The sequence below is a fragment of the Xenopus laevis genome, chromosome 8L (genome assembly GCF_017654675.1).
Source record: "Xenopus laevis strain J_2021 chromosome 8L, Xenopus_laevis_v10.1, whole genome shotgun sequence".
NCBI lineage: Eukaryota > Metazoa > Chordata > Amphibia > Anura > Pipidae > Xenopus > Xenopus laevis.
Window position 1 is genome coordinate 13,191,809 of NC_054385.1, and position 12,504 is coordinate 13,204,312.

Below are 12,504 nucleotides of genomic sequence, written 5' to 3' on the forward strand. Positions count from 1 at the left end.
GGGCAGTGTTTGTGCGCGTGTATAGAGTATAAACAGACATGGGCAGATATTGGCTATACATCCGTCACCCGTGAGATCGTCCTATTTACTGCACAGCATTATTATTTTTCTTCTGTATTTCTACAAATGCCAATATATCAGCTAGGGCAAGCAGAAGCGGCAGGTAAGAAGTGGGGACCCCTCCTGAGAACGAGCTAATGTACTTACTCTCTGCATCGCATCGGTCTTTGGAATCTTCTGGCAATTTTAGGAGATAGTCTTTAAGCAGTAGCTCGTACCGTGGGATCCTTTGTACAGGCTCTAACATGTGGTGCTGTAACGTCAGGTTCCCGCAGGCCTCTTCCCTCTAAAAAAGACACAAGGACAATGCTGTAATAAGCGACCGCCATATGCCAGTTCTGTTTGTGACCTATTGTGGATGGGGGGTTCTGTATTAGGAGTCTCCAGGAAGGGGGGATGGGGATTGGGGTGCGCTGGGCCCCTCTTCAAATTTTTTTGCAGGGGGGCCTAGCACTCTTTAGTTACGCCACTCCTCTCCAAACACATCAAATGGCAAACTCCCTGTCTGCTTGCTGTTGTGGCAGCTAGATTAGCCACAATATTGCAAGCTAAAATACTATATTTATTCTGTAGTGTAATGCTTTACCATACCAGTGTAAACAGCTCTAGAAGCTCTCTCTGTTTGTTTAGGATAGCAGCTGCCATATTAGCTTGTTGTGACATCACTTCTTGCCCGAGTCTCTCCCTGCTCACTCAAAGCTCTGGGCTCAGATTACATCAGGGAGTTGAGGAGGGAGGAGGAGAGTTGCAAACTGAGCATGCTCAAGCCCTGGAGGTTTATGCTGAAAACTGTCTGATACAGAAGCCCATGTGTACACAATAGAAGGAAAGAAATGTGGTGTTTCTTTTGAGGACTCAGAGCAGCATTACTTTGGGTTTACTGGTGTGTTTATATAGACCTTTCTGATAACTCTTACTTAGTTTTAGCCTTTCCTTCTCCTTTAAGGGGGTTAGGGCCTGCTTTTGCAAGCCATGACTTGACCTACAATTTTTGCAGGGGGCACAGTGGTTTCCACTGGTTGCCACTGGTTTCAACCAAGGAAAAAACAAGGCAACTCTGTCTCCAAATACAACATATATGATTGCATTTTTTATTTTTGGCTTCTAAATTATATTCAGTTAGTTTACAGAAAATAAAGCAAACTGTGTGGTCTCATTAACAAATACAGGCAGCACTGTATTCATGGTATAGATGCAGGTCTTTGAACTCCATTTAATCACAAAAGCCTGCAGCTATTCTTGAGAGTGCAGGACAGGGGGCAGCAGTGCTGAAAACATGATGGTTTGTGCCAATTTTCATAATTTGCACTGTGCCTTGCACTTTCAAGTCATCATCGCCTTTAAGTTAACTTTTAATATATTATATAATGGCTAATTCTAACCCCCTATTCAGCTGGCCTTCATTTTTTCTTTTTTTTTTTAATTATTTGCCTTCTTCTTCTGACTCTTTCCAGCTTTCAAATGGGGGTCACTGACCCCATCTAAAAAAAACAAATGCTCTGAAAGGCTACACATTTATTGTGATTTTTATTCTATTCTATTCCCAGCAACCAGAGTGCTGAAGCTGCAAACTGGCAGCGCCGCTAAATAAAAATCTAAATAACTCAAAAACCACAAATAAAAAAAAAATTCAAACGAATTGCAAATTGTCTCAGGATATCACCCACTACATCATACTAAAGGTTAATTTAAAGGTGAACCACCCTTCTAATGACTTCAGCACATTCTCCTATTTGGAAAATCTCACTTTGGCTGATGTGGGAATATCTAAGACATTCTGCTATGACTTAAGTCATTTTTTGGCTGACAAAGATATACTCAAAATGATATGCTATGGTCCTGCATTAAGTTGGGTACCCACGGGCAGAAAGCGGGTATGACTTGTGGATGTGGGTATGGATTCAGGTCTGATGGTTTTATTAAAAGCAAGTTTTACTCCTTTAAATCTTTTTTCCCCACTCCCTACTTTTGATTCCAGTTTGCTGCAAAACCACTTCCAGTTTAATGGGAGTCAAGAGGTATTGGATTGAGGGCAAGAAAGTTGTCAGGCAGGTTGTGGGTTAAAATGCGAGTTGTGGGTCCAGGTCAGATCTGGCTTTCAAACTATGGACCTGAAGAAATCTATAAGCTATGGTGCTGGTCTCCTTTAGCTGTTTTCCCATAAGTTTACTGCCGCTGGATTTAAGAGTCTGTATCTCAACTGACAGTCATTGGCACGCCGGCTTCCATAATGAGCTCAGTGTGTGCAGCATTCCTACAGGCACCCATCTGGTTATAAGCACATATTATAGGCATGGTCCCTTTAAATCAGCCTCTGGGCTATGTCTGAATTCAGATCAGAGGACGTTCAAAAACAAAATACAATTACTATGAAGCCAGAAATTCCTCCTCGCTCTATGATCTCTAGCATCTGGTAATTCTGGGTCATAAAACTGCCGTACAATTTGTGCAAACATGTAGAAGTGGACTCCTGTGACCAACAAACTGTATATAATTAATGCTGGAATGTTTACATTGCCCTTAGCCTACTCGGGATGCATATTGCAAGCTCACTTTAAACTGCCACTCACCCCTCTCTTATTGCTTATTTGTAGGTTTCTTTCCTCTAGACTCCAGTATTTCCCAGCATTGCTACAAACATAAACAAGCCTGATTGGGCTTTTATATAAATGGCAAAAAGATCTACATTCTGCTCTGCCCAAATCCATCCACCTACAGGCATAATTCCGACCCTGGGAAAAGGGTTCACATGGGGCGAGGTTGGACTTTTTTATGGCACCCCAAAACTCCAGAAAGAACCAGAGTCAGAGTCAGTCCTTTTATGGATTCACTTCTTTTATCCCTGTGTTCTTGGTGTTACTGGGCCCCAAAGCATATCCAGAGATTGTCCTGATAGTGTCCAGTATAAATTGCTCATTATTTGGGTCTCATGGGGCCTCTTAAACCTCATGGGCCCCCCTGCAGCCACAGGGTCTGCTTCCTCATGCTAACAGGTTGCTCATCACATCATTCTCTCTCATCTGTGCTCACATTGTTTGTATACTATTTGACTTCTGTTGAAAGGGACATTGTATTGAGTAGATGAAGGTTACCCAAAAAGCCACTAGTTGGTAATGCCAATTAATATATCATTTTGCCCCATTTTATTGAATTCCAAAGATCACTTTTTTGGGGAAGAAAGCAGAAGTTGGATGCTGCAACATATATGAAAGGACTGAAATATGAAAATAAAACCTATGAAAATTAAATAACGTAATCATATGCAAATTAGGGGCAGGAAAGGAAAAAATTTGCATATGCAAATTAGGATTTGGATTGGTCTGGCACAAGGATTCGCTCGAATCCAAATCCTGCTGAAAAAGCCCGAATCCCAAACTGGATTCGGTGCACCCCTAGTTCCAACTACAGCCTGTGCCAATGACTTGCACCTAAAGAATTGCACTCCTTGCACTTCACTATAGCTACGCTCACCAGCAGTATGTCCATCCCACCTCCCCTAAGGGTAAAGGCCCCATACACGGGCCGATAAAAGCTGCCGACAGACCGAGTCGACAGCTTATTGGCCTGTGTGTGGGGCCATCCGACGGGCTTCCCCCGATCGATATCTGGCCAAAAGTCGCCCAGATCTTGATCGGACAGGTTAAAAAATACCGTTGGATCGCGGCCGCATCTGTGCCTGTATGCGGTCCCACGATCATTGGGCCCTAGGAAGAGAGATCCGCTCATTTGGCGACATCGACAAACGAGCGGGTCTCTGTGTCTATGGCCACCTTTAGAATATGGATGCCAGATCTCACCTGAACCTCCTGGATTACACTTTTGAATTGGGATGATCTCTCAGTCCAGACATTTAGCAATTCCATAGCCCGGTCAAAGTTTTTGACATATTCTCCATACATTTTAAGAAACGGTGCTAATTTCTGCAGGATGTCACCGATTCGGGGGTTGCTGTCCCTGCAAGAAAGAAATAGGGAACATTTATGTTTCTAGCAGCACTTCCATAAATGTCATTGATGTAACCCCCTCCTTTATAGAGCACAGCTCTCCATCATCCTATAGATTTCAGACAGTTAAGCTAATTGCAGCTGCAACCAGTAGTGTAACTAGATGTTACTGGGCCCAAAGCAAATACATTTTAGGGCCACCAAAATATCCAGAGAATATCCTGTTTTACCAACACATGCTGAAATTGATTATAGGGCCCCTATACCTTCTGGGCCCCCCTGCAGCTGCAGGGTCTGCTTCCTCTGTAGTTACGCCCCTGGCTCCTTCATAGAGCACAGCTCTCCATCATCCTCTAGATCTCAGTTAGTTAAGATAATTGCAGCTCCAACCAGTAGTGTAACTAGATGTTACTGGGCACCAAAGCAAATACTTTTTATGGCCCCCCAAAATATCCAGAGGATATCCTGTTTTACCACTACACACTGAGATTGATTAAAGGGCCCCTTATACCTTTCGGGCCCCCCTAAAGCCACAAGGTCTACTTCCTCTGTAGTTACGCCCCCGGCTTCTACCAAGGGCCACCCATCCCCTGCACTTGCAGCACCAAGTTGCAAACATTGTTCCATCTCTTTTTTTAAAAAAAACAGAAATGATAGCTGTTACATACCACTCTTGCATGCGTTTCTCAAGCTCGGGCAGCAAAAATTGCTGGTGGAAACAGTAGATGGAGCATATGTTGGAAAAGATTCCCATAACCACCTCCATGGGGAATGAAGCCTTTGTGCGTGCTTCATCCATTAGCCGAGCACAGAACACCTGTAAAGCAAATGCCAAGGGCTGAGTGTAAGTTAAAAGTGTGGGGCAATAGAGAGTATTATGGAGAAAGCCAAGTACATACGAATGGACAGAAGGAGAGAGTGACGTTATTGCTTTGGGACACTAAACCCTGCTCAACCACACTTTACTGAGCTGTTGCTGGACTACAAATCCCAGCATACTTTAACATATTATCAAGGTTAGGGCATGCTGGGAGCTGTAGTCCAGCAACATCAGAGTTGTAGTCTTAAAGCAATATTGCACAAAAAAAATTCCCCTAGTTCTCCAGGGCCTGCATCAGCTTTAAAAGGCAGAATAATCCTCCAATGAGAATCTCAGTTGGAGTTGGAAACATTAAAGGAACAGTAACACCTAAAATTAAAGTGTATTGAAGGGGTGGTTCATCTTTAAAGGAGAACTAAGTCTTAACTAAAGAAGTAACTAGAAAAGTTGTACATTATGTTTTGTGCTTCTGTACCAGCCCAGGGCAACCACAGCCCTTTAGCAGTAAAGATCTGCATCTCCAAAGATGCCCCAGTAGCTTCCCATTTTCTTTTCTACTGATTCACTGCACATGCTCTGTGATGCTGTCACTTACTGAGCTTAGGGACCCACTCACAATATACAGTACACATAGCATAGAAATGTCACAATATAAGGCTGATTAGTAATTAATACAGATAATTACTACATGGCAGCACAGAAACCAGTGCAATTAGCATCATAATTTAATAATCAGCCCTGTAGCATCAGTTTATATTACAGGGGAAGCTCATTTTCTGCTGGATAATTAGTGACGAGCCCTAAACTTAGCTTCTCAACAGCTGCTCAGAGCCCACTGAGCATGTGAGTGTCACAGACACTTTCCAAGATGGTGACCCCCTGTGACAAGTTTGAAGTCCTGGATCATTGCTGCTATTGATAAACTGGAAATTTAGGCTGGTGCAATAAGTTCAGTAAATAAAATATGTCACTTTTAGCCACATTCATTTTTAGGGTTTAGGTCTTCTTTAAGGGAAGGACAGAGAAGGTGGGATTAGATAGCCTGGCACAATGTCTCCAATAGTAGGTTATCACCTGGTCCAGCAGATGTAAGCGTGACACATAGGCTTTCTCTGTCTGCAGCAGCTCATTAGCGATCTTGTACACCTTCTGCCGAGCTGTGAACTGTGGGGGAGAGAACAACAAAGTGAAATAAGTGGAGGGAGGTGGCAGAGACTGTCCAGAAATAACATAGGAAGAAAGGGATTAAAGGACAAATCAACCCACCAACCCCAACCTGAAGAAAGGAAAGCAGGGAGAAAGGGGGAGAAGAACAGAAGGAAAAGGGAAGGCAGGAAGTTGACAGGAACATAGGAAGTGGATATGACATCTATTTCCTTCATCATTTTCAAAGGGGCAAATCCTTCTAATATCTGGACAGTGACCATAAGGGAAAGGCGTGAGGGAAACCAATGTATGAAGAGGCACAGGGCTTTGAAGTTACAGCAGTTTATGGGGATAAAGACAATATTCCTTTGCTTTCATTATTCACCAGACATGAACAATCAAGAGGAATAGGCCTTGAAGATGGTTTCTACAGCGGCCTTGTTTTACCTCACATGGGTCCAGTCTTTCAGGTGGCAATTCACCCTCGTCACCACTTCCATCCTCCATGTCGCTGTCGCCTTCTGAGTCATGCTGGGCTGCAATATGATGGGGCTCACTCTCCTCACGGCCACCCTCATCCACTTCCCCGAGGAAGCACATCTCCTCGCTGGTGGAGGGGGAACTAATGCTGTCAATGCCACTGTCTCTGTTCGCCAGTTTCCCCCCAGGGTCCTGTTCTCCCATTTCAATAGCGTCTTCTCCCTCCACAACGAGCCGTCGTCTCCTTTCCAGGCTGCCTTGGGATACCTCAGGTTCCAGCAAGTCAAGAAGCTTGTGCCCCAGTTCCCCCATGCTGTAACCTGAATGCTCGAGAGAGGGAGAAGGAGAACCGTCCATCCCAGTGTTTATGTCGGTGTCATGACCCACAGTTGTTCTTTCTACGGGGAGGATGATGGGCTCCCTGTGGAATATAGAAGATGAGAGTGTTTGATTTATAAGCCATCTGGTTCAGAAGGGAAAGTTGTGCAGAACATTAATTTATAACACCTTCCTGAACACTGCCCTGTGGAATATAGCAGAGTTTGCTGTGCAGCTGCCTTCCTGCAGCAGGTAACCCTTTCCAGACCGGAGTCAGTTGTACATAATAGCCTGCGCCTTTTGTATCGCATAAAAGCTCAGCACCCCTGGGTTTGCAAAGTGGGCCCTGCAGCGTCTCACTGTGTCTTCTGACTCTTGAAACAATGGAGCATAAGCAGGGTCAGAATGGACCAGCGGGACACCGGGAAAAAACTCGGTGGGCCCCGCGCTCTTGTCGGCCCCGATCCGCTTCCTTTGTCGGGAGGTCATGGTATAAAAAAAATGTGTGCGTCCGCACACACGTGGAGCACCAGAGCGGCAGGGGGGCCCTGGGCCAGTAGCCCCGGTAGGCCCCAAGCCCCCCCCAGTCCGACCCTGAGCAGAAGTTAGCTTGCCTTCAGGTCTTTTGATCAGCTGTTACATTGAGGGGCTGATTATAAAGGTCAAATTGAAAATTCAGAATAGAATTTTCAAATTTTTTTTTGGTCAAAACTCTCAAATTCGAATTGTGAACTAGCCAAACTCGATTTGAGATTTAATTCAAAATCGAATTTCAAGATGTATCATACTCTGGCCCTTTAAGTACTGGAATTCAACTATTCGCCACCTAAAACCTGCCGCGTTCATGTATAAGTCAATGGGAGAGGTCCAGGGACCAATTTGGACATGTTAGTAGCCTTCCTGACATTAAAGTGTTTTTCGGAGAAAAAAACTCGAATCGAGTTTAGTCGAATTCGATTCGAATTCGAGATTTCGAGTTGGTAAAATTAGTGCAAGTTTTAGATATCTTATTTTTTTTTTTATAAAATAACCCCCCAATCGAATTTCAAATAAAATCTAATTTAAAGGAGTTGAAAAAAAACTCACATGAATTCGAAAATTGATCTTTGATAAATGTGCCTCCCCGTGTAAGTCTCTCTAATGGAAATGACACACAGTGCTATTTATCGCCAGGAAATAACCTGCCATAGACAATAAGACGAATCTCCGTAGCTAAAACACACACATTCTCAGCATTGTCTATGGCAAGGTATTTTATGGCATTTTGGTATTTTATGGCATTTTGCAGACGATAAATAGCATTGTGTGTCATTTCCATTATGGAGACCAACACTCAATGTCGCAGCTTATCAAAAGACCTGAGCTGTACAGAGAGCTGTAGTTCAATCCTTACCTCCAGGAGTTAACACATCACCTCTTCTGATGCTGATTCTTTTCTACTTACCTCTCAAATTTTTCAATCAGAGATGTGACTGCGGAAGGGGTTCCATCTTTATTGTCAGGGCGTGACAACGATATCCTTGCAAGTCGGGGGTCTGCTGGCAATGGCCGGGAGGGAGGAGGTGGGATATGCCCAGGAGGTCGTGGCCGTCTTATGCTCTGTAAATGTGCCGGCTTCGGGGGTACTGTGGGAGGAATACAGAATTGATATGAAATTGAGAGGTTCAGACAAAAACAGCAACCACATTACCGAGTATTAAATGTGTAAATGACTGTATATCCCTTTTATTTATCACTTTCTGGCTTGGATATGTGCCTATCCCCAAACTGATCAGCCCAGACAGAACTGACTGATCATGTCAAGACAAAATACGATATTCTTTTTAGGGTCTGGCCACACGGGCAGATTCGGGGAGAGTAGTCACCAGGCAACAAATCTCCTCTACTTTGCAGTGACTAATCTCCCCGATCTGCCTTCCGCCGGTTAAAATGTAAATCGCCTGGTGGCAGGCACACGGAGCGTTTCGTTTTCCAAAGTCGACCGAAGTTTCCTCGTGAGGCAATTATGGGCGACTTTGGAAAACGAAGGCAGATCGGGGAGATTAGTCGCCGCAAAGAAGAGGAGATTTGTCGCCTGGCCAGACCCGTAGGCAGAATTTTATTGCCTGCCAGAGCTCAGAGAATGGATCTTTCCAGGTCACAGTGTCTGTGTATCCCTCCATCCTGAGCTTTATTACCATTCGAATCACCAGTTGTTTCTGGAGAGATTGTTCTTTATGGCTTCACGGTGCTGAGAGAATTTGCTACAGGGTACGGATGCAATAGAAGAGCTGGAATGATCTGGAAGGGGAGTCCAAGCTCATTACCCTAAAAAAAATTCCCAGTTGTACAGAGAAAACACAACGTTTACTTTGCGCTCCGTGACGGCAATAAAGATAAAAGAATGTTAAAAACACAAATTACCACTTTAGTGCAGAAGACTATGTGGCTGTTTTAATGAACTAAAAGATGTTGTCCTGACACTACCTACCTATGTGTGTTTAACCTGAAGCTGGGGACCAATTATGTTAACCATTGTAATACAAATAAACGCTCTGACTGTATTTATTTTATTCATGCCTATTACAGATCTCATGATACTTGGACCTGAACTGTTCCAATGCTAGATAGGCTGTAAGTCAGCTTTCACTGATACAAATCACATGGCTTAACCCTGTAAATGCTGGCTGCTAGCAGTAATCCCTAGGTCATTTACTATATGGCCAAAAGAATCCAGACAACTATATGTCCAACATCTCATTCTCAGAGTCGGACTGGGGGGGGGGGTCCGGGCACACTGGGGATGCCACCTTAGGGTCCCACATGCACCCGCTTTGGGCCCGACCCCCGCCAACTTCAGGGCCGCCTGCAACCCGCCTCAATTGGCGTGCACCTGCTTCTACTTTCAGTCGGGGTAGGGAGAGGCAGGCAGGTGGAAGAGGATCTGGGCCAGGGGGCCCAACGGGTTTTTTCCCGGTGTCCCGTCGGCCCAGTCCAACCCTGCTCAGACCAAGGGTATCTATATAAAATTACCCCTCCCATTGCTGCTATAAGGTTCTCTGCTCTTGTGGGAAGGTTTCCGTTAACTATTGGAACACTGTTAACAAGATTTGCTTCTATTCAGCCACAAGAGAATCAGTAATGTTGGGGGGTCAGGCCTGGCTTGCAGTCGGTGTTCCAATTCATCCAACAGGGGTTCAGTTGGGCTGAGGTCATGACTCTGTGCAGTCAAGTTCTTCCATTCCCATCTCAGCAACACAATTCTTTACAGACCTTTTAGTGTGAATGAGGGCATTATTGTGCTGAAAGCCATTCCCAAACTGGCACACAGTAGGAAGTCCCAAATGTCACTGTACCCAGGGTCAGAACCCCACCAGCGCACCCCAGGTCTCTGATTTCCCTTCCACGAACACGCATAAATGCAACCTACCTTCAGCGCATTGAGCGGGTGGCCCCTGTAGGCGGTGTGGGGGAGCGGCGGGGGCCCCTGCGGAGGCAGCCCCGTGGGCCCTGCACCCACAAGTCCAACACTGACCAGGCTTGGACTGGCAATCTGTGGGTTCTGGCAAATGCCAGAGGGGCTGCTATAAGGTGCCATAGAAAGTCAGTATTTAGTGGACTGGTGGGGGCTGTTTGGGCTTCTGTGTGGGCCGATTGGGCCTCTGTTTACCTTAAATGCCAGGGCCTATTTTAATTCTCAGTCCACCTGACACTGACTGTACCATTATGGTTCTCTTTCAACCATACTCATTTTGCACTCAAACAGACAGTGTTCTCCTCGCACCTGCCAAACCCAGACTTTCCCGTCAGACTGGCAAAATGTAATTTATCACTCCAGATGATGCACTTCCACTACACCAGAGTCCAACGGGTGACCCACATGATGATGTTAGGTTTGTTTGCATCTGATCACACATGAAAACCTCTTGGGAAAAGTTCTTGTGCTGACAATGGAACTCAGCAGTGAGTGTTCCAAATGGGGACATGTCGTTTTAGATGGGGTGTCTGGATACTTTTGGTCTTATAGTGTATGTCTCCCCAGTAGGCTTACCGAAACTGACAGGGTTAAGTCATTTTTTGCATCAGTTCACAACGAATGGATTGCAAGATCAAACCTGGTACAGTTATCCGAAATGCTCGGGACCTGCATCCGATACACAAACATTTTGTCTGCTACCTTGTACAGGTATGGGACCTGTTATCCAGAATGCTCGGGACCTGGGGTTTTCCGGATAAAGGATCTTTCCGTAATTTGGGTCTTCATGCCTTAAGTCTACTATAAATTAATTTAAACATTAAATAAACCCAATAGGCTGGTTTTGCTTCCAATAAGGATTAATTATATCTTAGTTGAGATCAAGTACAAGCTACTGTTTTATTATTACACAGAAAAAGGAAATCATTTTTAAAAATTCGGATTATTTGGATTAAATGGAGTCTATGGGAGACAGCCATTCCGTAATTCAGAGCTTTCTGGATATCGGGGTTCCGGATAAGGGATCCTATACCTGTACCTGCAATCCATTAGACGATTATGAATGATTATGGGTGCCCATCAGTGTTCATTAAACAGAGGAAAATCATTACCTTCAGGTTTAGGAGTCAGTGGGCGCCTAGGAGCCAGTGGTTTAGGAGTGGAGGGGTCTGGGAGCACCCCGTTGTAGTCAGAAGAGGTTGCAGGATCAGAACGCTGCCGCTGGGGCTTTTCAGGGTGAGCACAGACATGAGCTGGCTCCAAGGAGAGGCTTTTAACAAGCGGCTGAGGCCTGTGCTGGGGACCTGAAATTCAAGAATGCGGGTAAGTACTCCAGAAAAACAGAGACAGAGAGACAGCCCAGCAATAATAAAGGTACACATAATCTGGCATTCAAATCATTATGTTGGTAGGGGTATCTTAGAAATTATATCTGCAAACCCAGATCTAAAATTAGGTATAATGCAAGTAAATGTTAAAACTTTCCAAAACATAAATTCAACAGAGAATCGCGAGCAAGGCATTGTGGTAATTGAAGTCTTGGCTGGAAAAGTGTGCAGTATTTCTAGTTTCAATAGTACATAGTCAGGACCAGCAGTGCAGGGAATAGAACAGACACTGCTTTCAGTTGCAATTACACTTACAAATAAAAAAGCACTCAATATTGGAAAAAAGGGGTTAACAACAACATTGTCAGCTGCAAGGGGTTTGTTTTGCTTCCATGCAGGCTTTTAGCTAGAAAGGGGTTAAACAGATACATGTGCTGGAGGCTGGAAACATGTGCGTGTGTGTAACGCCTGCATACATCCGCTGCACATCTGCAAGGAAATCTGCACAGTCCTGTTTAAATGTCTTATAGTTAAAGGGAAAATGTACACTCACTTTTCTATTATACTCAATAATAATAAGCCTATCTGCAGTAATTGAGCTGTCCTACTGCTCCTTTCACAGCCACCAAGGTGGTGCATTGAACTTGCTGAAGGTTATGGGATTCAGAGACAGCAAAGTCACTTGCACACCCACCAGCAGCCAAAGGGTTATGAGAGCTCTGGCAAAGTGTTTCAGGCTCTTTGAGGCATTGGCCTCTCTTCGGCCACTTGCCCATGCTGTGTAATTAGCTGCCCCTGCAGTAATGTGTTTTTCTTGGCCTCCAGCTTTTCTGAACATCTGGCACAAGAGCACCTAATGTCCTCAGACAGAGGGAGATATGACTGGGAGCAGGCAGGGTTACTGTTATACTGCTTGGTCCTACATATTTTGTGGGAAACATAGTGCTGTGGTTG

At 44.7% G+C, this 12,504-nt stretch overlaps 1 protein-coding gene across 5 annotated transcripts in view; it reads right to left on the reverse strand.

Annotated features, from left to right (window-relative positions):
• fgd1.L (FYVE, RhoGEF and PH domain containing 1 L homeolog) overlaps positions 1-12,504 on the reverse strand; it is an 85,813-nt gene that overhangs the window by 11,031 nt on the left and 62,278 nt on the right. For all 5 annotated transcript variants that reach the window (XM_041573182.1, XM_041573183.1, XM_041573185.1 and 2 more), the window contains exons 2-8: positions 11,335-11,526; positions 8,213-8,393; positions 6,418-6,871; positions 5,899-5,988; positions 4,673-4,821; positions 3,858-4,014; positions 208-346 (exon numbers count right to left, since the gene is read on the reverse strand). In XM_041573182.1, the coding sequence (XP_041429116.1) occupies positions 208-346; positions 3,858-4,014; positions 4,673-4,821; positions 5,899-5,988; positions 6,418-6,871; positions 8,213-8,393; positions 11,335-11,526 (1,362 nt within the window). The remainder of the gene's footprint in view (positions 1-207; positions 347-3,857; positions 4,015-4,672; positions 4,822-5,898; positions 5,989-6,417; positions 6,872-8,212; positions 8,394-11,334; positions 11,527-12,504) is intronic.